Below are 25,599 nucleotides of genomic sequence, written 5' to 3'. Positions count from 1 at the left end.
AAATCTCCTTTGCAAAAACTATTGTTTTTAAAAAGCATCTATTGAAGGAGGAATATACAAAATCTGCACATAGCTGTTAGATGATCACGTGTACTTAATATTGCAGTAGGATAAAGGTTAAGCATAATATTGTTTGACCCCTTCAACTACTGACATTCATGCCATGTTATTGTTAGTGTTGCATGTTAAGCAAGCAAATTTTCAATGAACTTGTGTTGGCTTTACCACAGACACAGATGTTAGGCGGACTCCTTTGTTCATAAGGTTCTCATTATTAACTGAAACCAAGTTGAATATTTGACTGAAGGAAAGGACCATATCATTGTTTTCAGATTTTGCTCTATGACTTAACTGAACTACATCTGCCAGCTTTGGAAATACCAAGTACTTCTTGGCGCCAGTACTGGCGCCTTGCTCTTAAGTGCTTCAGCTTGAGGAAGTCTAGTAACCATCAAAACAGTTTAATAAAAACTTAAAGTTGTGATTAAGAGTTACTCATTAGCTGACAGAGTGCACTGAAATTTGCTTCTATTTATGAATAATTTCACAAAATAAGCAAATCATAGTAAACTGAATGCATGGCTGTAAATACGTAGCCTAGAAAGTTCACAAGATGTTTTTGTGATTTATGAAGTCTGTGTTATACTTGAAACCACATTTATTTAATAGATAGGCTGGCACTTCACAGGACAGTTCAGTCTGCTTCAAATCTATCCAAAGCCTTTGGGAAACATAAAGGATGGTCTGAATATAAATACAATTCCACTTTTCACCTTTTTGCACTACTGTCTCTTAGCATAAATGTGAGAAGTATTACAGTCCTTCCAACAAATCTCCCATTATAAACAGCTGTTGAAGATGAAACAACTCCAGTTTGTGCTAACCCAAATATAAGAACTATTTTAGACAGCAAAACAATCCAATGTTACAATTCATTTTTCTGGATATACCTTTGGGATCTTTGAATTAGAAACAAACTTTCTTCCATAGAAAGACCAAAATCAAATAGTCTAGATTTCACACCACTCAGATAATTGATGCCCAGAACTGTGGGTGGCAATTCTGCAAATTATCAGTCAATATTTGTTTTCTATGCAGAATACGTTACTACGGGGGGCGGGGGGGGGGAAGGGGGAGGAGGGGGGAGATAAAGATGAATATAATAAGCATTTCCAAATTATTAACAATGCAATCTAAGCTAGAATCAACAATAATTATTTCACTTACCATGCTGAATGTCCCTCATGTCTAAATGAAGGCTAGACATTAATATTCCAACAGCTTGAGATCTTTTGTTACTTAACAACTTGACAACCTGCCAAAAGAAACCCATCTATTAGTGTCCACCTGCATTAAAATGTTACAAGATATTTTGTATTATTAATAACAAACTAATAGTGAGTATTTTTATTATTTTTAAGTGTTTCAACTGCACAAATCCATCACAAGTGTAAATGTCATCTAGCTGAATTTTATTCTTAAAAGAGTCACTATAAAATTTCCCCTAGACTTCATTCTTCATCAGGATGCACACTTTCAACTTCACACTGATGTTACTAAGTGTATGAAACAGGCTGTCATATAAAAAAATCCAACTGTGTCTATCTTGGAAATGCTTTGGTTTCCAAAAACCACACAATAATTTCCATCTTTGATGTAAGCTAGAACTGTGAGAATTTGTATTTTATTTGAAAGTTTGACGTAGTAGGCGCCAATATGAATTTTATTTAAAAAGCAAAATAACCACGTACATATTGGTATTTTCTTTGATCACTTTCAGGGAATACAGAAGGTCTCAAAGCTTTTTATTTATTTATTTTTTAAATAATAGAAAAAAGTCCTCAAAATTTCTTGCTCTAGGGAGTTAAAATTAGCCACTGAAAAATATTTTTTTTTGTGCATATTTGCTTTGCAAGCATAAAAGCAACAAGTAATTCACAGCTTAGAATCCTGTGGAAGACAGTCTACTTGAATTAAGTTGGCTGTAATTTTTACATCACTAATATAAGAAGCAAGTAATGCCAGAAAAGGATCCATATCTGTAAAACAATGTGAATTTAGATAAAGACATTTTCAATGTAGGGCTATAACCATTATATAGATGAAAGAGGTTAATATTTAATCAACTCAGTTTGCTGAGTTTTACATTGTACTAAACATGCTGATGAAAAAAAAAAAAAAAAACAAACCCTTGTCAATTATTTGGAGGAAAGGCAAAAAAAAAAACAATTTGATCTGTAAATTCAAGTTATTTTTTCATTTCATTCAGGTGGTACATACATGTTTTTTTCAAGTTACGTAATTTCTATATTAGCATTGAGATGCTGTGTCACCTACAGACCCACTGAAAAAAATAATTTAGCAATCAATTAGAAGAAATTAGATTATGTAAAAAAATAAGATAGCTTGAGTAACGAATGTCAAAATCCAATCCACATCTTAAAACGGATAAAAGTACCCACAAGATGGCCACCCTGTGGCCACCTTTGATTCAATCAAGTTTTCACACACAAGTTTGTAAGTTGATGTCTGAGCTGCGGCTGAAGAGAAGTAAAACCATGACACAGAACTCTTCCACTAGGGCCTGCCTAGAAAAGGAAGCTGATGTCACAATGCTTGCAGAATGGGTTTCCTGATAATGTGCTTGACTGGGCAACCTTGAACCTTCACAACCAACAGTGTGTCAGGTATTTCATTTTCCTTTCCTGATAGATTCCTAACAGATTTCTGATTACAGCAAAGTGAAAATACTGCTCCCTGCAAATGAACTGAAAAAAAAACACAAAACAAACAAACAAAAAAACAAACTACCACCTCCACCACCAACAACAAAAAACTTAAAATTAGAAATCAGGTATGTCATAACTGTAGATCACATGGTTAAAGAAACAAATCCAAGGCACAGATATTGATGTCATCTCTCAGAAGTTAGCAAGTGCCTAGGCAATATCTAGCACACAGAATCACACAGAATCACAGAATTTCTAGGTTGGAAGAGACCTCAAGATCATCGAGTCCAACCTCTAACCTAACACTAACAGTCCCCACTAAACCATATCCCTAAGCTCTACATCTAAACGTCTTTTGAACACGTGATGTATTAGGAAATTAAAAATTGAAGTCAAATGGACTAAATCAAAATTTTACAGAATAGGATATAACAGACAAATTTTATGAACTCAAAAGGAAAACTATTATAATTCAGAAAAATATAACTAAGATATCCTACACTAGCCTTCTAATAGGCTATAATTATTAAATGTTTCCTATAAGGAACATAAATCTATTTTAAGCCCATAACTTAGATAAAGCTAGGACAAATAATATGAGAATTCGCTGTGAAAAGAAGCTATTATCAGTACCCACATATTTTATATTAGCTTAAAATTGTGAAAACACTATTTCTACCACTCATCATCAATCTAAATCTCAGAACTACCAATGTGAGGACTACAAATACAGCAAGGGAACCAAAGCAAGATAAAAAAAAAAAAGGAGCCACAAAATAAAGCAACTAGGTGCTTGTGGTGCAGATTAGAATGTGATGTCTTACAGGACCAGATTTAGAGGCCCAGTAAATGCCGTTGAGTCCTGCTCTTTAACAGCAATTTGGTCGAAAAGTTAATAGAAAAAAAAAGAAGACGCTTATTCTTAAAGAGAGCTGCTGGATAAAAGGATAATTATTTACTGACTGATGCATTCTGCCTGTGATAACAGGAAAAAAAAAGTGATGTCCCTATGCACAATAGGTCACCCTTTCTACCAAAATTCTGTACTTCAAGGCCATCAAAAAGTACTAAAGAGTCAGGTGAATGGTGTGCAGAATAGCATCAGGTAAAGCATTTTTATATAGCAACTACAGATTTTGTCTGGCTTTATTTAAAATGTATGCTCTAAGTCAACTTTTATACTCATCTTCATTCATTCATTCATTCCCATTTTTAGTAAATTGCATGAATATTATAGCTTTCCAATAGAATGGTTGTAACAATAAAACACTAATTCAGAAAATATGAATATTAGCATAAGTGCCTAAAGCAATTCCCTAAAAATAAAACAAAATAAATCAGCCGCACAGTCTAGGCCTACAGGCCACAGACTAGTGACGCCATTTAAAGGCGGAACACCAGAAGATTGATAAATCCGATCTCTACAAGATCTAAAGCCTCAGACACAATACACAACTCCTTTTTAGTCTGGGTCCTGGACCTTTGCGTTTTAAACAAATTTGAAAATAAATAAAAAGGAAGCTAGAGATGTTATCTGAACCTAAACTCCAGGACAAACTTTCTAATTGTTGAGCAGTCTTCATCATTAAGCAGTAAACAAACTACATGCCAATTGTTCCTGATTGTTTAACACAAGCAAAATCAGTCAAAAAGATATTTAGCAAAAGGTAATGCAAGACACATGTTTGATGAGAACCCTGAAGCAAAAATACAAAGATTCCCTTTCCCCAGAATAATATTTAGTTAATACATGGAATTCTGAAATGCTTCGCTCTCTGGTTCCGATTTTGACCGCTAGCATTAAGCAAAAAATTATTCCATGGTTCTTACTGGCTAAGAAAAACTACAGTAGAGTACAAAAACTCATAAGCAGGAAACTCCCCTGTACAAATACTTGTAGCTTGTAACTTTTGCAGAGAGGATACAGAAATACGGAAGTTCCAAACCAGATCTTAAAAAACTGGATCATGGCAGTAATGCAGAAATCATCTGACCAAACATTATTTCAACAATTCTTTTCTATGGATTTCAGCGTATTTCAAATGTAAAATTTTACATTTGTAAAATACAGTCAAAGAATTGGACCCATCACATCTTTCACGTGGATATCCTTGGCTCCTTACAGATATAAACAGAATAATGTAACGCTCTTCTGAGTTTATTTTCCTTTAAGGTAAATCCAGAAGTGACTTCTGGCTAGTGATGGTGTGAGAGGAGAAACAGGCACTATGCCAAGTACTGAGGAATTTTGGTGCAGCAGGAGATCAAACATTTCTACTTACATATAAAATAACACCCATTCCTGACTATCTAAAAGACAGTCTGTGCTGACTGCATGTACTGATTTAATTGAACTTGATTTATATCACTTCATTTGAAGAATTACTTAGCTTAGAAAAATTACTAGCTTAGATTCAGATACACAGTAATAAGACAGAATCATTGTGTTCCTCAACTGGAGACTAAAAAGTGTTTAAATTTCCCTCATTAAAATAATCACAATATTAATTTTAAGGACTGGAGTGGGGAATGGAGATAAATAGCAAAGTTTAAATTATCTACATTAAACATGCATCACAAGGAAGTTATTTTTTTCATACCTGAAGCTCGTCTTTGACAGTTTGGCTCATTTTTGTGTACCACAATTACAGTTACTCCTTCTTTCATCATCTAAAGGATTGGGGTACTTAAAATTTTAGATTCTAATTGTTTACCTCTTCTGTTTATAATTGTCAGAATATCTCCATGGGTTGATTGGTAACACAAGTGACAGCCTAAAATATAACCTCCTAAAAAAATAGAAGTCCAACAAGCTAAAATCTCATCAGAAATTAAGTACTGAAATTAGAATTTTCATGCATGGCCTGCAATACAATCAGCATTTTTTTTTATTGCAGGTCATCAGCCCAACTGCTGTGAACAACCTTGTCACTGTGTACTCATGTTAGGAATGCAATTACATCTTTTGATAATTTTTGCAAGAGATGTTGCATGCCCAATTTCTTTATTTCATAAAATATTAATTGATCAAATCAGGAAGACAAAAAAAAAAGGAAAAAAAGGATAAGTGAAAAGATGGAGAAAAAAAAAGCAGAAATGTGAGAAATCAATAGGCTATTTACTATACCTAGTGGGAGATATTCCATGATCTTAAACACAAACAGAAAAACCCACTAAAGGAAAAGCTTTAGTATTCCCACTTTTAAAGGAAGACATATGGTTACAGTCAAAATCATGATATTATTTGCTGTACCCAATCCCAGTGAAACCTTTCAATTACAGCTGTCTGCTTTTCTTTAGCAGCTTTTTGTTCTTGCTGTTTGTACTGATCAGCACTAAGCAACAAAATATAGCCATAAGGAAAAATGTGCATTAAACTTTAAGTCATCATCAGCAAAATCAACACTCTCATCTAAAGCCTTTTGATACTTTAAAAACAACAACTAAAAAATAATTTTAACAACTTGATTTTCAGGCTGACACCAAAAATCTGTTTAGCTTTTAAAGTCAGTTAGGATCTGCTAGAAATACAGTTAAGTACACTCACACAAGTTAAACAGATTATTTTTTTTCAAATAAACCATCCCATTCAGTGTACAAATCTCAAATTTTTAGGTGAAACCCATTCAATCTACACATTTAATTCTGAAGTAACCTTTTCTTTTTTGTTTTGTTTTTTCCTTTTTTTTTTTTTTGATCAGATGTAAAATCTACTGCACTAAAAAGTTTTGCTTCTTGCCTTCTTAGCACAATGAAGGTAGGCAGAGAGATGGGAGGAAAAAAAAATCATATATCCATGCTCTATATCCATGCTCTCTTCCTTTTTCCCTTGATGGCATCTAACGCTACAATCACCAGTGCACTGAGCCCTTGTACTGAGAGAGTTAGAAACGCGCCATGGTCCTCTCAGCCATTCAGGCTGAGATGGATAAGAATGTATTTGAAAGATACAGAAGTACTGTATGGAAATGTGTGATCACCAGTCTCCTTTGAAAGATGTCTGTAACTAAGGTGGTTCAACTTGACGGTTTTAGGTACACCAAGAATTGTACACAGCCCAGGCTGGCAGCTATTTCTGCTGGGATTCAAGATCTGGGTTACTCTTTTTAGATGTGCAGCTTTCAAACTCACAGAATAGCCACAGCTCGCTCACTTCAACCCAAAGCCTACTTTACCCTTTACTTCAACAAACTTTCATTATGACCTTCCCCTACATAGATCTTCCAATTCATAAAGGAAAACAATGAGGCACTCTACATTGCACCTCTGGTTAAGAAATGAGCATAGCCCTTCTTGTTCATGCAGAATATGTAAGCTTTTAAGCAGCAGCAGCAGCTAAAACAAGCCAATAGGTCAGCAGAATATTTCAGATGAGGATACACATACAGAATAGAGAAACAAATCTGTGATCTAAATACAAGAAAGCAGTAATAGGAAACAAGAATAAGAAATGTACGTAGTTAGAAAACATCAACCTGGAAAGCCTGAACAGGCACAAATTTGATACATGGATGCAGTCAGGTAAAATTGTGCTTGCAACAAAGAATTTTGAAGATAATGCAATAACAAGAAAAAAAAAATTCATATAGCAACAACATATCCAACAAGCCACATAAAGAAGAAAAGCAGAGGTAAAAAAAAAAAGATACCATATTAAAAAAATCAGCATCTCAAAAAATCAGTCTTACAAGCAAAACAAATGAGATATTTAATTTCATAAATAACATCATTACATATTTATGTACAAATAAAAAGCAACATATCAGACAAGTCTTCCATAATTCCTGTCTGTCAGGGCAACAGAACCCCAACTGCCTGGAGAATGCACAAAATGACAAGAAACAGTTGTGCCAGTGACACTGATCAATAAATGTGGATAAGAAAACTCCCTAAGACAGTGCCTCACCTATTTGCAGAGGAAGCTAATCCTCCTTTTCAAAAATAAATAAATTATATATATATTTCTCCCTTAATGTCTTCCTTGTTAATGAATAAACATGAATAATCTTTTATCTGTTAATTCAATGTGGCATTTACTGTATTTACCAATTTATACTTATTTTATGTGGCATTTTATTCCTAGGGGTATTCTATTACCACAGCTTCTTTATGTTCAACTTAAAAATTCAAAAATGCTGAAATCATTAACAAAACACTTTTATTGATACATCTTGTTTGCATCTAAAGCTTTTGAAACAGAATGAAACTTCAGTAACCTATTATTTATTTTCTGGGGTGGAAGTAGGAGATTAAAATCTTAATGTCAATAGATTAATAGTGGACTTTCCATATGAGAATATCTTCAACATTTTTCTTTCATTTACGTGATAGATTATAAACATATGGTCTGTACTTGAAAAGTTCACTGGATTTAAGTGTGTATTATTTTTCAGAAATACAGTTAAAAGATCATCAGGAAGGCTTTTAAGACAATGATTCTAAAGTTAGGAAAGAAATCTGTGCAACTCAATTCAGTCCCTTTTGTCTACCTGTTATGCTGACAGTGATATTAAGATTTTCTCATCATACGCTACTTTTCTACTATCTATTTGGTGCACACTAGCCAACATTCTCCATGTAATTAAGTCTTTAATATTGAATTTTCATCATTCTTTAGTATTTGCCTTAATTAAAATATAACCCTTTTTCTTCCTGCTTTTCTGATTACGTTTTTTTAAGTGCTGCAACTACCAATAAAAGCATTGTTACTCTGGTATCAGCTCTATTTACTAAGTAACCAGGTTTCATCATTAAGAACTGTGCTCATTCCACAGCCTGCTGCAGGTATGGAATACAGCCTATGAAAAATTCTATCCCGACAGGTAACTAAGATTGATACTGTAACTAGACAGAGTGGTTGAACAAGACAATCCAAAAGGAAGTTTTCATCCTTTACTTGGTTAAACAGTGTAGTCTCGATGAGGTACACTATTTGCTGACAGGAACCACCCACATCAAGAATACTTAGATTCATAATAGGTTTTTGAGAGAAATTACTTTAGATGGAGTAAGACGTGACATAGATTTATACCTACCTTGCTCTACATGTATATTTACATCTGTCAGATCTCCTCTGTTCTTCAGTCTCCCCTCAGTTATTCATCTTAATCTCCCCCCTCAGTCCCTGTTTTCCAATCTACCACTACAAGATTAGGAAAAAGTCTTCAGAATTATATCTGAAATCTCTTCCAAACTACATGAACTGATATTTCATAAAACTTGGAAAACAGTGAAATTTAAGCAACCCTTTATAGAACTTACAGAAGGCATGTATCTGATAACATTTTTACGTATTTCAAGCCTATAGAGCTATGTGGACGTGAGCAAAACCAGGCTGTTTTCTTATATATATATTTTTTTAAACACTGGAAAAATGAACGAGACACCCAGTGTGGGGAAAAAGGCAACAAAAAAAAAAAAAAATAAAAAAAATTTGCAGCTCAAGAGCTAACTTTTAGCGAAGTTATAACTTATAATGAAAGCCATACCACTTTAATAGGTAGCGATGGCAGCTCCACCTATAATATAGCCCATAAAGGGCTTTCTTTGAAGATTAAGTAGGCATTCCCATTTAGCAAGCCTGCACACATTTACAGCAGCTGAGAATTTGACATACGCATATTATCAAAGGAAAATATATCACAGCTTTTGTCATAGCACCAAATAAGAGACAGTAGGAATAAAATCAGCTACATTCACAAACAAATATTAACCCTTTATTTTTCCTCTTTCTTTATGGTTCTGGAATGGATTTTAATATCTCCTTCACCCAAAGCAAGATGCAATGTTTTTTTTCAAGAATTGATTTATATTGTCTTAAGATATTTGCAGATAATCATACTAAGGAAAAAATAGAAACAATATTTTAAAGGGTGAGAAAGCAAACAATATAGGTAAAATTACCACTTTAAAAGGGATTACCATTTACAAATAATGACATCATGTATATCTACATATACACACACAAACGCGTATACTGTCATATATAATAAATAACTGCATGCAGAACAGCAGTGTTCTCCAGAATAATACTTCACCTACTTAAACATCCCAAAATTATCATATCTTCCTTCAGATTACCTAGAACTTTTCTTCTCCTGTCCCTGTGTTCCCCCTCCCCCATGGCCTCTTCTGTAAATACATTTTTATTTCAGCTTACAATAAAATATTGTTATTAAAATCAGACGTTTATATAGAGTACCAAATATTTTATACATTTGAAAGCTATTTGGGCATTTTTTTCCTGATAACTATTTCCAGTTTAGCTAGAATTTTACATTCAATACATATAAGCAATACATCCACTTAGCATACCCACATATTAACATAAGGAAAAAATGATTGCCAAACCAGAACTTCTCTGGTAAAAAGTACAGTAAGCTTTGTGGATCCCAGCTCTGTTCTGCACAGTGCTCTTCTGCAGCTCAACAGGTGACAGAATACATCTGCCTTGCATAACGCTTCCCTGTAAAAATCACTACAGAAACACCATTTGTAAGATCTTTACAACACCCATAACTATCATAGAATCCATGTAAGTCAGTAACCACTTAAGCAGCACTTGGTGCTTTCTATAAAAACATACTTGTGAAATTACAAACATGCTTTCCCCCCAAAGAAACCTGTTTCTTCTGCTAAACATGGATGGACTTCATTATCCAAGTGTTTATTGCAGTATAAATGAAGAGAATTTCAGAAATGAAGGCCTGCATTCCAAACTACTGAGAGTGCATTCATAGAATATGTATGCATATTTGAAGTTGTTCTACTTCAATTTTCTTACATCAATGTTATGAAAAGCCCAAACTGTATTAACGCACAAGAAAATTGAACTTTGACATCTGCAACAGATGCTAGTTCTAACAGTAGTTCTAATGAAAGCATGTGATGCCTTTTTGTGCTAGATATAGCACATTTGGTTATCTATCCAGTTGATCTTTTTACCCAGATACTATCATGCAACAAATTGGACTTCTCCATTAGGCAATTTCTCTCTCATTTGGTAAGCATTTGTTTGATCAACAGACGAAGAGAAACACATGGAAGACTTTTTTTTTTTTTTTTGTCAATTTAGGTAGCCCACAGGAATGTATGGTCCAGGTTATGGCAACTACAGATTGCCTTAAACTTTTGCATTGACAACTTGTCAATGCAAACTTTTGCATTGACAACTTTTTTTTTTTTGAAAAAACAACTTGTTTTTTCAAAAACATATAGAACAGTCATTTTCATTTAGTTTTATCTGCATTTTATTTATTGACAGTATTTTTGTCATTTCATTAAAAAAGTGCTAGTATTAAAATAAATATGTAATGTTTATTCATAATTTCTATCTTCACAACTGTTTATGCCACAGAATTAAATACAATTTAAACATAAATACAATTTCTATTATGTTTAGAGATTTGCATCACCAAACCTCATGAAACGTGAATAAATTAACAATTTATAGATGAAGCATCATGTTCTTTTGCACTTCCCTCTATTGCTTTTTTCTTTTTCTTTTTAAGTTTAAAGAGGTATCATTGATTTAATTAAGAATGACCAAGAAAAGTGGCTTTTACTGGTGGGAAGAGCAAAGATCTTACACATGGGAGATTTGTTGTAGGATAGGGAGATAGAAGCTGTAACCTGCTACCTTTACAATAGAGGTTACTCATTACCTTTATTCCCATCCCAGTTAGCAGAGTCTAGTGTAGTACACAGATACATTACATGTGGCTGTGCTATCCTGCCCATCCATCAAGATGAAGGTTTTATTCAGCACGCTAGCACAATAATCTGAACCTCACTACAAGTTCTATTGCCTGCAGAAGTTTGCCAGCACAGTAAAGAGCACCTGCATGTTTATACTGCTGACCAAAGGGTGCATGTGAGGGATAATATCTCCAGAGCCACTGGGTGTAGAGGTCATATTCAAACATAAGATGTACTGCACAACCGCATTGAGATTCTGAAGAGTACCACTGCACATTGGGTGTGGGGAAAAATAAAATAAAAAATCTCAAAGCATCAAAATGCATGGAAATAATGATAGAAAGAGCAGCCTAGTCTTGAACTGATTTCAGACAAGTGAAGATGTAGAAACAACAAATTTAACCACCATTAAAGATTTTAGAAAAACAAAACAAAACAAACCTCCTTTATAGCCTGAAATTTTAATTGTGAATTACTGATCATATCACCGCGACTTGGTTGGGACATGGATACCAAGATTAGAGCCTTCTATTTAGTCAAATAAAGATCTAGATTCAGTAATTTTACCGTGGGGTTTAGCTTTCACATTAAAATATTTCTATTTTTATTTTTTGTATATCTTTCAAAAAATGGTTTAATATTAGATTTTCCTGTGTTTTTCATATTCGTATGCGTAAACTTCATATTCACTATATAAACACACTCATACAAACAACTATTATGATTGGTGCAACATCAGGACTTCAATTCTTAAACATTTTCCTCTGAAATCATGGTAATTTGTATGCAACACTTACATTATGTAATTTATAAAATTCTTCGGAATAATTTATATACTGCACATGTGTAGTCAATTTCAAAACATCATATTTGCACCACCTATTTTTTAAGAATTTTGAAGTCGATAATTTTAAACCAGATAAAGCAAAGATTTTTAAAGAATGAACACATACTTGAAATTAATTAATAAAAAAGAAATGATTAGTTAACAGACATAAGCTTAGAAATGCATCCTCTATTCTCTCCTTTTATTTCTCTTTATATATATATGTATATATATGTGTGCGTGTGTTAACAATTTCAATCCATGTAAAATTTATCTCAGCTGCATGCAAAATTCTGTCATTGTGTAATAGCTAGCCTAGAAAAGATCTGAAATTAAATGAGTACTCACTTGTTTAGTCTTTGTTTTTGTAATGGTGTCCGAAATAGGTTTCTTCCTCTCTTTAACAGCTGTTTTAGAAAACAGTTCTTCAAACTCATGATAATCTATGGAAGGTTCTTCAATTTTTTCCCACACAAGTGAAGCACTAGAATCTCTAAAGTTAAGCAAAAGACCTATGTAGGGCAGCGTCAAACTAAATAAAGTCATAAATGGTGGAATGAAGAAAATAAAATAGCAGCAGTTTACAAGTTGTTGCCTAACTTCTACTATCAACATTTTGATAAGACATACTGTTGATTCTCCCCATACTTCATTTTCTTTTTTGTTCACCAAAAAAAGAGTCAGACTCATTTATCTTCACCCATTTCACATACACAGGAATATAAACAGGCTGTATATAGGTTATAAAGTATACAGACAAGCACACAGAAGAATAGAAACAGACAGTTATCTGCAGATCACCTTCGTGACAGTGGCAAGGAAAACTTGAAAAGAAAGATGTTCAGCGTTAAGGAATAACAGCAGAAGGATTGTACAGTCAATACTCAGAGACAAAGGAAAGATTAATAAGGAAACACCTTTTCACGACCAGGAATAATACTTCACAAAAAAACAAAACTCACCAACAACCAAACCCACATATTACAGTGTTATAGCAACTAAAAGAGCTACAAAAGTAGCTTTATGCTGCAAGAAAAGAGAAAAAAAGAAAAGAGAAAAAAGAAAAGAAAAAAAGGAAAACAAGAAAAAAAGAAAAACAACTGCAGTTTGAATCTGGCTGCTAAATATGCAATGTGGAAAAAGAAGGGTTTCTAGGTCACTATACAAAGGAAACTAAAAAACGAAAACTGTTCAGTTTACATTCATTTGGAGGAAAAACACTACCAAAACTTATTCTCTCTTGCTCAAGAGAGAGACCAAATCTGTCTTGAAAGTTGAGGGATGCACAAGTACAACTCTTTAGAAAATAATTCATGGAAACTTAGTGGCATACAGCCACCTTAGGATTTCTGATTAACACATGGTATGCAACTCCAAAGGACAGCTGAGAACTGCCTTCAAAGAGCTTTCATGCGTAAATAATATTACTCAGAATTTCTGCACTTATAAATAGAATGGGTACCCTGTTTAAATACCCAACTACAAATAAAATTCTGCTTGCCCCAAGGCTCCCAAAGGCCTGCACAGTGGTAAATAAATCATTTCGCTTATGACACCACCAGGACAGTCTTAAAGTGAAATGAACACCCTCTCCACAATGTTGTGGTTTAACCCGGCCGGCAGCTAAACACCACGCAGCCGTTCGCTCACCCTCCCCCCTCCCTCTCCGGGACGGGGGAGAGAAATGGAAAGTGAAGCCCGTGAGTTGAGATAAAGACAGTTTAATAAGACAGGAAAATAATAATAACAAAATAATAATAAAAATAATAACAATAATAATACAATGATGATAATAGGAAAGTAATAATAGTATGTACAAACAAGTGATGCACAATGCAATTGCTCACCACTCGCTGACCGATGCCCAGCCTAACCCCGAGCAGTCCGGCCCCTTCCCCCCCAGCTAGCCACCCCTATATATTGTTTAGCATGACGTCAGATGGTATGGAATACCCCTTTGGCTAGTTTGGGTCACCTGTCCTGGGTCTGTCCCCTCCCAGCTCTTACTGCACCCCCAGCCTGCCCGTTGGCAGGACAGAGCAAAAGGCTGAGATGTCCTTGGCTTAGTATAAGCACTGCTCTGCAACAATTAAAGCATCGGGGTGTTATCAGCACTCTTCTCATCCTAAGCCAAAACACAGCATTCCACCAGCTACTAGGAAGAAAATTAATTCTGTGCTAACTGAAACCAGGACATCTATCCACCCCTTATTCCATACCATTTATGTCATGCTCAGGTTACACTCTTTTCCATACATTCTAATTAGTCACCTATAGTAATCATGGTAGTGATAACATACAGTATAATATACTATTTAACATGGTACAATTCAGTTCATGGGCTATTCTCACCCAGTATTAAATCTCCTTGAGGTACACACCGGACCTCTCCGTTCTTTTGCATCACCCACCAAGTGTATCCAGGTCCCTGAGCGAAAACAATTCCACGAATAGGTTTGCCTTTTCCTGAGGCAGGAGTAGCCCAGACTGTTTTACCCAGCATATTTTTTACATGCACTACAGGAACTTTATCCCCATCTACAGTACGTAACAGGTTTGATTGGGCAGGTCCAGCTCGGTTGGTAGATCCCCTAGTATTGACTAACCAAGTGGCCTTTGCTAAATGCGTATCCCAGTTTTTGAACGTCCCAGCGCCCATTGCTTTCAAGGTAGTCTTTAACAGGCCATTGTATCGTTCAACTTTCCCGGAGGCTGGTGCATGATAGGGGATGTGATACACCCATTCAATACCATGTTCTTTGGCCCAAGTGTCTATAAGGTTGTTTCGGAAGTGAGTCCCATTGTCTGATTCTATTCTTTCTGGGGTGCCATGTCGCCATAGGACTTGCTTTTCAAGGCCCAGGATGGTGTTCCGGGCGGTGGCATGAGGCACAGGATATGTTTCCAGCCATCCGGTGGTTGCTTCCACCATTGTAAGTACGTGGCGCTTGCCATTGCGAGTTTGAGGGAGTGTGATGTAATCAATCTGCCAGGCCTCTCCATATTTATATTTCAGCCATCGTCCTCCATACCAAAGAGGCTTTGACCGTTTGGCTTGCTTGATTGCAGCACATGTTTCACAGTCATGAATAACCTGTGCTATAGCATCCATGGTCAAGTCCACCCCTCGATCACGAGCCCATCTGTATGTTGCATCTCTACCTTGATGGCCTGAGGTGTCATGGGCCCATCGGGCTATAAATAATTCACCTTTATGCTGCCAATCCAGGTCCACCTGAGCTACTTCAATCTTAGCAGCCTGATCCACCTGCTGGTTGTTTTGATGTTCTTCAGTAGCCCGATTTTTGGGCACATGAGCATCTACGTGGCGTACTTTCACAGCCAGGTTCTCTACCCGAGCAGCAATATCTTGCCACAATGCAGCAGCCCAGATGGGTTTGCCCCTACGCTGCCAGTTGTTTTGCTTCCATTGCTGTAACCATCCCCACAGGGCATTTGCTACCATCCATGAATCGGTGTAGAGATAGAGAACTGGCCATTTTTCTCGTTCAGCAATGTCTAAAGCCAGCTGAATGGCTTTCACTTCTGCAAACTGACTCGATTCACCTTCTCCCTCAGCAGCTTCTGCAACTCGTCGCGTAGGACTCCATACAGCAGCCTTCCATCTCCGATGCTTCCCCACAATACGACAGGACCCATCAGTGAACAGGGCATATTTCTTTTCATTCTCTGGCAACTGGTTGTACAGTGGGGCTTCTTCAGCACGACCCACCTCCTCCTCTGATGATATCCCAAAGTATTTGCCTTCTGGCCAGTCCATGATCACTTCCAATATTCCTGGGCGACTGGGGTTTCCTATTCGAGCCCGCTGAGTAATCAATGCAACCCACTTGCTCCATGTAGCATCAGTTGCATGATGCGTAGAGGGGACCCTTCCCTTGAACATCCAGCCTAGTACTGGCAATCGGGGTGCTAGGAGGAGTTGCGCTTCAGTACCGACCACCTCCGAAGCAGATCGAACTCCTTCATATGCTGCCAATATCTCCTTTTCAGTTGGAGTATAGCGGGCCTCAGATCCTCTGTATCCCCGACTCCAAAACCCCAGGGGCCGACCTCGAGTTTCCCCAGGTTCTTTCTGCCAGAGGCTCCAGGTGGGGCCGTTCTCCCCGGCTGCAGTGTAGAGCACATTCTTTACATCTGGTCCTGTTCGAACTGGCCCAAGGGCTACTGCATGGACTATTTCCTGTTTGATTTGTTCAAAGGCTTGTCGTTGTTCAGGGCCCCATTCAAACTCATTCTTCTTACGGGTTACTTGGTAGAGCGGGTTTACAATCAGACTGTAATTTGGGATGTGCATTCTCCAAAACCCCACAACACCTAGGAAAGTCTGTGTTTCTTTTTTGTTAGTTGGTGGAGACATAGCTGTTATTTTGTTGATCACATCCATTGGGATTTGACGACGTCCATCTTGCCATTTTATTCCTAAAAACTGGATCTCTCGTGCAGGTCCTTTGACTTTATTCTGTTTTATGGCAAAACCGGCTTTCAGAAGGATTTGGACTATTTTCTTCCCTTTCTCGAAAACTTCCTCTGCTGTGTCACCCCACACAATAATGTCATCGATGTACTGCAGGTGTTCAGGAGCTTCCCCCTGCTCTAGCGCAGACTGGATCAGCCCATGGCAAATGGTAGGGCTGTGTTTCCACCCCTGGGGCAGCCTATTCCAAGTATATTGAACTCCCCTCCAAGTGAAGGCAAATTGTGGCCTGCACTCTGCTGCTAGAGGGATGGAGAAAAATGCATTAGCGATATCAATTGTGGCGTACCACTTGGCTGCCCTCGATTCAAGTTCATACTGAAGTTCCAGCATGTCCGGCACTGCAGCACTCAGTGGTGGCGTGACTTCGTTCAGGCCACGATAGTCCACTGTTAGTCTCCACTCGCCATTAGACTTTCGCACTGGCCATATGGGGCTATTGAAAGGTGAATGGGTCTTGCTGATCACTCCTTGGCTCTCCAATTGACGAATTAGCTTATGGATGGGAATCAGGGAGTCTCGGTTAGTGCGATATTGCCGCCGGTGCACAGTTGTGGTAGCGATTGGCACTTGCTGTTCTTCGACCCTCAGCAACCCCACAACAGAGGGGTCCTCTGAGAGACCAGGCAAGGTAGATAATTGTTTAATGCCCTCTGTCTCTAAGGCAGCTATACCAAAAGCCCACCGGAACCCTTTTGGGTCCTTGCAATATCCTCTTCTAAGATAGTCTATGCCAAGGATACATGGAGCATCCGGGCCAGTCACAATGCGGTGCTTTTCCCACTCATTCCCAGTCAGACTCACTTCAGCCTCCAATACAGTCAACTGCTGAGATCCTCCTGTCACTCCACAAATATAGATGGGCTCTGGTCCTTTATAGCTCGATGGCATTATAGTACATTGTGCACCGGTGTCTACTAAAGCCTTATACTTCTGTGCGCGTGATGTGCCAGGCCATCGAATCCACACAGTCCAATAAACTCGATTGTCCCTTTCCTCCCCCTGGCTGGAGGCAGGGCCCCCCTAATCCTGGTCAGAATCTTCTTCGTTTCTGTGTTTGAAGGATTGTCTGCTGGAAGTTGGAGCAGCAAACTTTTCGGAGAATCCTTTTTTCCTGATTGTTTTCTTTTGCAACTCACGTACCCGTGCCTCTAGGGTCGCGGTAGATTTTCCATCCCATTTTCTCATGTCCTCTCCATGGTCTCGTAAGTAAAACCACAGGGTGGCACGGGGTGAGTACCCACTATATCGTCTTCCTTGTGTGGATGAACGCCTACCCCTGATAGCTGAGACACTGCTTTGTACAGGTGCGGAGGAGAATAATCTCTCTTCAAGTTGGTGAAACTTTTCAGAAAGTGTTTTCTCCCAGGTGTTCTCTTTTGGTCGGTGGACACTGGTTGGTTCAGGTGGGGAGGAAGATAGATTCTCTTTAAGTTGGTGGACCTCTTCAGACAGTTTCTCCACAGCTGAGACGCAGGCCTGTAAGGAAGAGGAGAGACTTTCTTCGTACTGCCGGAGTTGTTTAGCCGCTTCATCCACTGTGGGTTCCTCATCCTCTTTCCAGGCCATTACTGCCAATGAGCTGGCATATGATGATGGTGCACTCCGTACAAACTTCCGCCACATGGGTCGTGTACACTTGACTCCATCTGGATCTTTGGATGTTTGTGTCTGGTCTGGATCCTCATAAATCACTTCCCGTACGGCTAATTCCCTCAGGTACTGGATTCCCTTCTCCATAGTGGTCCACTTGCCTGGTACACATAAAATATCTTCCTTGAAGGGATACCTTTCCCTCACAGCTGAGAGGAGACGCCTCCAGAGGCTGGTGGGTCGTGCTCCATCTGCAATTGCTTTGTCAATGCCGGCGTCTCGAGCAAGGGATCCCAACCGTCTGGCTTCCCTGCCGTCTAATTCCACACAATTGGCTCCAGAGTCCCAGCACCGGAGCAGCCAGGTGACAAGCTGCTCACCTATACAGCGACCAAAATCTTTTCGCACATCTCGTAGCTCGCGCTCGTTTAGGCTTCGCGTAGTTACTGTTGCTCTTTCGGCATCCTCATCTTCCTCCTCCTGAATCCTTGATGGCCCAGCGTCGTCATCATCTTCGTCATCTCTATACTTAGTTTTGGCAGAAGCCTTACCTGGATTGGCAGAAGACTCTCTGCGTTCTAAACGACTTGAATTTCTGTACCATATTTTCACCTTCTCTACAGGGGCAGCTTGCACTGCTACTGCTCGTTTCTCTGACTTTGTTACAGGGTCTGCCACAGGGATTGGAATACCCTCTGCAGGGTCAACTTGCACTGCTACAGCTCGTTTCTCTGACACGGCCACAGGAGCTGGAGCGGCTGCAGGAGCTGGAGCAGTTGCAGGAACCGGAGCTGTAGCGGCTACAGGAGCTGGAGCTGGAGCTGGAGCAGTTGCAGGAGCTGGGACTGGAGCAGCAGTAGGAGCTGGAGCTGGAGCGGCTGCAGGAGCTGGAGCTGGAGCTGGAGCAGTTGCAGGAGCTGGGACTGGAGCAGCAGTAGGAGCTGGAGCTGGAGCGGCTACAGGAGCTGGAGCTGGAGCTGGAGCAGTTGCAGGAACTGGGACTGGAGTAACGGCCGGAGCTGAAACTGGAGCGACTGCAGGAACTGGGACTGGAGCGGCTGCAGGAGCTGGAGCTGGAGCGGCTGCAGGAACTGGAGCTGGAGCGGCTGCAGGAGCTGGAGCTGGAGCGGCTGCAGGAGCTGGAACTGGAGCGGCTGCAGGAGCTGGAGCTGGAGCGGCTGCAGGAGCTGGAACTGGAGCGGCTGCAGGAGCTGGGACTGGAGCGGCTGCAGGAGCTGGGACTGGAGCGGCTGCAGGAGCTGGAGCTGGGGCGGCTGCAGGAGCTGGAGCTGGGGCGGCTGCAGGAACCGGATCTGGAGCGGCTGCAGGAGCTGGGACTGGAGCGGCTGCAGGAGCTGGGACTGGAGCGGCTGCAGGAGCTGGAACTGGAGCGGCTGCAGGAGCTGGAGCTGGGGCGGCTGCAGGAGCTGGAGCTGGGGCGGCTGCAGGAACCGGATCTGGAGCGGCTGCAGGAACCGGATCTGGAGCGGCTGCCGAGTCCACCGTAGGGGTCACAGTGGCCGTTGGATCTGTCACAGGGCTTGGAGTGGCCGCAGGGTCTGTCACTAAGTTGATAGCAGTATCAATGGCAGCTCGATAGGCATGAGCCAGGCCCCAGCACGTTACAATGATTTGTGTTACTTTAGAACTGCCAGAATCATGACACCTTTTTTTCAAGCATTCTGCCAGTTTTTGAGGATTTTGCCATTGTTCAGGGGTGAATTTCCAACACACTGGGGGTGCCAACTGCTCTAGATGCCTGCCCATATCCGCCCATACTCCCTGCCACCCACAACTATCCTGCCCCCGGGCAGATCTCCAGAAGAGCTTCCCAAGTAGTTGTTTAACTTTAAGCAGAACCTGAAGTGCATTCATGAGGCAGAACAACAAGACTATGGTACTCTGAGTATTCCAGAAATATTCAATATCTTGGAGAGCTATTGTGACAAGCTCAGGGGATAAGAGGGTGGTGAAGGAGGAAGGCAGAGTGACCCAGGAGGATACAGGGGTGGTGAAGGAGAAAGGGAGAGTAAGCAAGTAAGGAAAAATATCCTCCCCTTTCCCCTCCACAGATTGACTCCTTAATGGAAAAAAACAATAGGTATAATTGCTAATAGTTTCCAAGATGCAGTTTCCAAAGTACAGAGTCGACGATGTTACTGAATACAAATAACAAGTTAGAGTCATGACCACATATTTCATCGTCTCATAAGCCATTGCTACAACACACAGCACCATAATGATCTGAAACCAGGGCCCGGAGAGGATAAACAACACGACAGAGAGTAAATACGGAAAATAATGTACTATAATACTCAATTTGGAAAACAGGCGCAGCAAAGTTGAGATTAAAGCAATCAGCATTATGACAAGTGACTATTAAGCAGGTCTAATCCTTACACCAATTTTAGTTTAACACACTCTGGTCAGATCTGCCGTTATCTCAACCTTTCGGGCCCCACGTTGGGCGCCAAAAAGGCTGTTGTGGTTTAACCCGGCCGGCAGCTAAACACCACGCAGCCGTTCGCTCACCCTCCCCCCTCCCTCTCCGGGACGGGGGAGAGAAATGGAAAGTGAAGCCCGTGAGTTGAGATAAAGACAGTTTAATAAGACAGGAAAATAATAATAACAAAATAATAATAAAAATAATAACAATAATAATACAATGATGATAATAGGAAAGTAATAATAGTATGTACAAACAAGTGATGCACAATGCAATTGCTCACCACTCGCTGACCGATGCCCAGCCTAACCCCGAGCAGTCCGGCCCCTTCCCCCCCAGCTAGCCACCCCTATATATTGTTTAGCATGACGTCAGATGGTATGGAATACCCCTTTGGCTAGTTTGGGTCACCTGTCCTGGGTCTGTCCCCTCCCAGCTCTTACTGCACCCCCAGCCTGCCCGTTGGCAGGACAGAGCAAAAGGCTGAGATGTCCTTGGCTTAGTATAAGCACTGCTCTGCAACAATTAAAGCATCGGGGTGTTATCAGCACTCTTCTCATCCTAAGCCAAAACACAGCATTCCACCAGCTACTAGGAAGAAAATTAATTCTGTGCTAACTGAAACCAGGACACACAACTATATAATTTACCTTTTACTGTGGAGCTGAATTCTCGTCCAGTAAAGAGGCTTCATTGGTCGAGAAGGTTCTATTACATGTTTTCTGCTCCCTTTCTCCTGATTCATCCCCATTGCAAATAAACCAGATGGTAAAGGAGGAGGAAGAAATCCACCGACTTGTGGGACTGATGGATAGGCAATGCCTTGGACTGGTGGTGGAAGTGGTGGTGCTTCTCCAGGCAAAGGTGGCGGAGCTAGAGGTGGCATCCCCAAACCAGGTAAAGGAGGTGGTGGTGGAGGGGCAATACCTGCACCAGGCAGAGGTGGAGGAGGTGGTGGAGGGGCAATACCTGCACCAGGCAGAGGTGGCGGAGGGGGTGGCAGAGGGGCACCTGCACCAGGCAGAGGTGGCGGAGGGGGTGGCAGAGGGGCACCCGCACCAGGCAGAGGTGGCGGAGGGGGTGGCAGAGGGGCACCCGCACCAGGCAGAGGTGGCGGAGGGGGTGGTGGAGGGGCACCCGCACCAGGCAGAGGTGGCGGAGGGGGTGGCGGAGGGGCACCCGCACCAGGCAGAGGTGGAGGGGCTGGGATGTCCCCTCTGGGTAGAGGTGGGGGAAGCAGTGGAACTCCTGCTCCAGGCAGAGGTGGTGCTGTGGGTAGTGTTGACATTCCCAGGCCAGGCAGAGGAGGGGGTTGGGGAGGGATAGCAGTCCCAGGTAAAGGTGGTGGTGGAGGAGGAGGAGGAAGGATGCCCCAACTGGGAGGAGGGAGTGGGACTCCGGCTCCCGGCAGAGGTGGTGGTAGAGGTGGTGGTGGTGGGACTCCAGTACATGGAAGAGGGGGAGCTGGAGGACATGCTGCTATCTCCCCACTTGGCAGAGGTGAAGGAGGAGGCAGCAGCTGTGGGGGTGGTATCACGATGCCTGGCAAAGAGTGATCCAGGTGTGGCATTGCTGGGCCAGGAAGAGATGGAGGAAGTCCTGCGCCAGGCAGAGGTGGTGGGGGTGGTACTTCTGCCACATGCATGAGAGCAGTGATGGAAGGACCATGCACTCCAGTTACAGGAGCAGCAAGTTCAGTGTCTGATAGTGATGGGGGAATGCTACACGTGGGCTCTGGGGGCAAAGAAAGAGTATGTTCACTACAAGTCACATTTCCAGTACTTAGAGGCTGATGAGCAGATGAAAATTTAGTCTCTCCTTCAAAGGCAAAGGACAAATTAACTTTGGGTCCTGGAAGAGGCGACTGTGATGTAGTCTGTACTGATTGGCTTCCATCCAGTGGCACCGAGATTAGCTTCGGAGACAGAATTAAGGAGATTTCAGAACAAAACGTGGGCTGTAATTCTAGAGCTGGCAAGTTCTCTGTTGGCTCTGCACTTTTTCCCCCTTCCAAGTGCAGTGGTGAGGGGGGCTGTGGCAGTGCATTGGCTGAAGGCATTGTGTGTGTTAAATAATCTTCTGTTGGCGATGTTTGTACAGATCTTGCTTGTGACACTGTTCTGGGCACATACTCCTCTCTGTTTGTTTGAAGATTCACAATACTATGTTCCCTGCACACAGTGTGTGCATGCTCATTTTCCTGCTCCCTTCCAGCAGGCTGTACTTCTGTAGCAGGGAACTGTTTCTCTAGTTCTGCAATTTTGGTCCTCAGATCCTCAATAGTTTGTTCAAGCTGTTGGATGACACTGGCACGCTCCTCTGATTTCACCTCAAAATCATCCTTTAAGAGAAAATAAACATGCAATAAACACAAATCAGATAACATTTATAAAAAATAAAATTTACATCAAGAATATTGGTATTCCAGAGCTTCAGAAATAAGCCAGTTATAACAAGCCTTTAAAAAAAATATATTTTGGCTAGCTGCATTTTACAGCATATGAAGACATTTCAGGAAAATGACTTGCTTCAGAAAGAAACTACCATCACATCAGCAAGAATATGTTTTGGACTGTGATTACACTTAACAAAAATCCAGAGCAATCCCTCTCCCCACATAACCATGACCAAAAAAAACAATCAAACATTGAATATTAGTACTGTAAGAGTGTGTGTACACCCAGATACACAGCTATGATGGTGGGAAGGGCACTGCAATACTTAAATTCAGTTAACTGAAAATATGTGTTTCTTCAAAGGCATGGACTGTGCATAACAGACTCAACATACAACTGACTGCTAGATTTCAATACATATACGTTAATGATAAAATACAGATTAGGCATGCAGAACCTCTTGAAAGCAGCTAATCTCAGAACAGGATAACAATGCTTTTCTCCAACCAGATGCTTAGGAAGGAAAGAAGTAAGACAAAATTAGGTGAGAACTTTCCTCCCACCTAAAATTTGAAACTTCTCTGCCAAGTAACAAACTGTGAATGAGTATCATCAGAAAGAGCTTTCTGTCTGTAATGGTTATTCTGTAATTGTCAGCTTCCACATTTTTCATATCTTTCTCTGAAATATCTGATCCTGCCAACTGTAGACTGAGTAGAGAAAGCATGAGCCTTAAGCAGCACAGTAATTCCTTCCTTCTAAAATAAATATCAGTTAAAAAAATAAATTCAATCAGTATGTTCTTTACCAAAAAAGTGGCAAAAGAAGCAACTTAGACCAGAAATTGCCATTAGTGCTTATTTAGGAAAGTTGGTCAGGATATAGAATAGAAGTGACATTACAATACCAAGTCTACTAATAAAGATTTTTTGTTTCTACTTACACCCATTTACTTTTTAATGTTCTTTTTTTTATTATTATTATTTTATTTTTATTTTTATTTTTTTTTAATTTGGAGCAGAGGTCACCATCATCAGTTCAAGCACTTAGATTAAGTTTTTCATCCAACGGGTTTCCCAAATTGTTATGTCAAAACAGTTTAGTGATTTTTTCCTCCTTTTACAAAACCAAACTTCATGGATGAGACTGTAGGCTTACTTTATGGGGAATCTTTCAAATATTCAGATTTCGCAAGTCTTGTAAAGAAGCCTACAAATAAACATACGATACCTGGTATACTAATTGCCTTGATTTGTTTCAGGAAGATGTTTTTCATCTCATCCTTTGACACATGAAACATTTAAAAGTCAATTTTATTTCTGGTAAATGAAGTTTAATTTCCAGCTGGGGACTATTAATAAAATGTATGTTCATTAATACTTAAATTGTTTCTACACAGAATTGGTTCTTAAACATAACATTTCAATTTCATGTTTATCTTCATTTTTCAGCTATCTTCAGGCAATCCCAAAAGTTTTTTTTGTTTTGTTTTGTTGTTTTTTTTTTAAAGTATCTACTAGACTAAACCAATTATTATGTGATGCTGAAGCCACTTTATCAAAATTTACAGTCCCCTATGTTACTGAACTTTCTGGAATCATAGTTTGCACTGCAAGTTATAGATTATAACTAGTTCTCCCTCGCAAACTTTGAATAGAAAGGCAAACCAGACATCCAAAAAGGCTTTTGATGAATAGTGAAGGAATGAATACAGCAGACATTAGCAAACAATATTATAACAAGGAAAAAAGGCTGAAAAAGACATTTCCACTACAGAGTGCTCAGGGTGCACTCAGCTTCTGTTAATAGCTCACTGTTTTGTAGAAGCAACTCTTTTGTTGAAGAAATTCATTATGAAGGAAAAAGCGAATATACTACTATCCTTTTGTTTCACCTCCTGTGACCCTACCAGTCACCTGCAAATACAGTACTAAGACCTATCAGTTCTTCGACAAGCAACATTAAAGGAAATTTGTTTCTAGGATTACTAAGGCTAAATGGTAATTTTCAGTTTGAGAACAACTCCGGTTTCCCTGGACTCTTGAGCTCCCATTTTAAATTGAAAGAACAATCTACCAACACTTTTGTGACAGATATAACTTTTCAATTTATGTGAAGTGGGGAATCACTTTCTGCTGTAAACAAAGCATAGCCAACAGGATTAGACAATAATAAATGGTCCTAAAGAGTTACCTTAGTGATAGCTGATCTCAGAAGAGTTCACTGTTTTAAAAAAAATCATTTATTCAGGCGACTGGATTGTTTTTTTCACAATAACAAAAGGTAATCCTTGAATTCTGAAATTATACCTGAACTACAGGAAAAATCTAGGATTTAATGTTTTACAAGACAATGTATTCTTGTAGACGAAACTTCTTTTGAGAAAAGAGGTATTTTTAAAGTTAAAAAAAAAA

The 25,599-nt window shown here is 39.9% G+C and overlaps 1 protein-coding gene across 4 annotated transcripts in view; it reads right to left on the bottom strand.

Moving 5' to 3' along the window:
- FMN2 (formin 2) overlaps positions 1 to 25,599 on the bottom strand; it is a 181,234-nt gene that overhangs the window by 90,259 nt on the left and 65,376 nt on the right. For all 4 annotated transcript variants that reach the window (XM_072035606.1, XM_072035607.1, XM_072035605.1 and 1 more), the window contains 3 exons: positions 21,440 to 23,130; positions 12,601 to 12,745; positions 1,228 to 1,315 (listed from right to left, as the gene is read on the bottom strand). In XM_072035606.1, the coding sequence (XP_071891707.1) occupies positions 1,228 to 1,315; positions 12,601 to 12,745; positions 21,440 to 23,130 (1,924 nt within the window). The remainder of the gene's footprint in view (positions 1 to 1,227; positions 1,316 to 12,600; positions 12,746 to 21,439; positions 23,131 to 25,599) is intronic.

Source organism: Anas platyrhynchos, chromosome 3 (genome assembly GCF_047663525.1).
Source record: "Anas platyrhynchos isolate ZD024472 breed Pekin duck chromosome 3, IASCAAS_PekinDuck_T2T, whole genome shotgun sequence".
Taxonomy (NCBI): Eukaryota; Metazoa; Chordata; class Aves; order Anseriformes; family Anatidae; genus Anas; species Anas platyrhynchos.
Note: the sequence above shows the minus strand (reverse complement) of the source record. Positions and strands in the feature narration are given on the sequence as shown.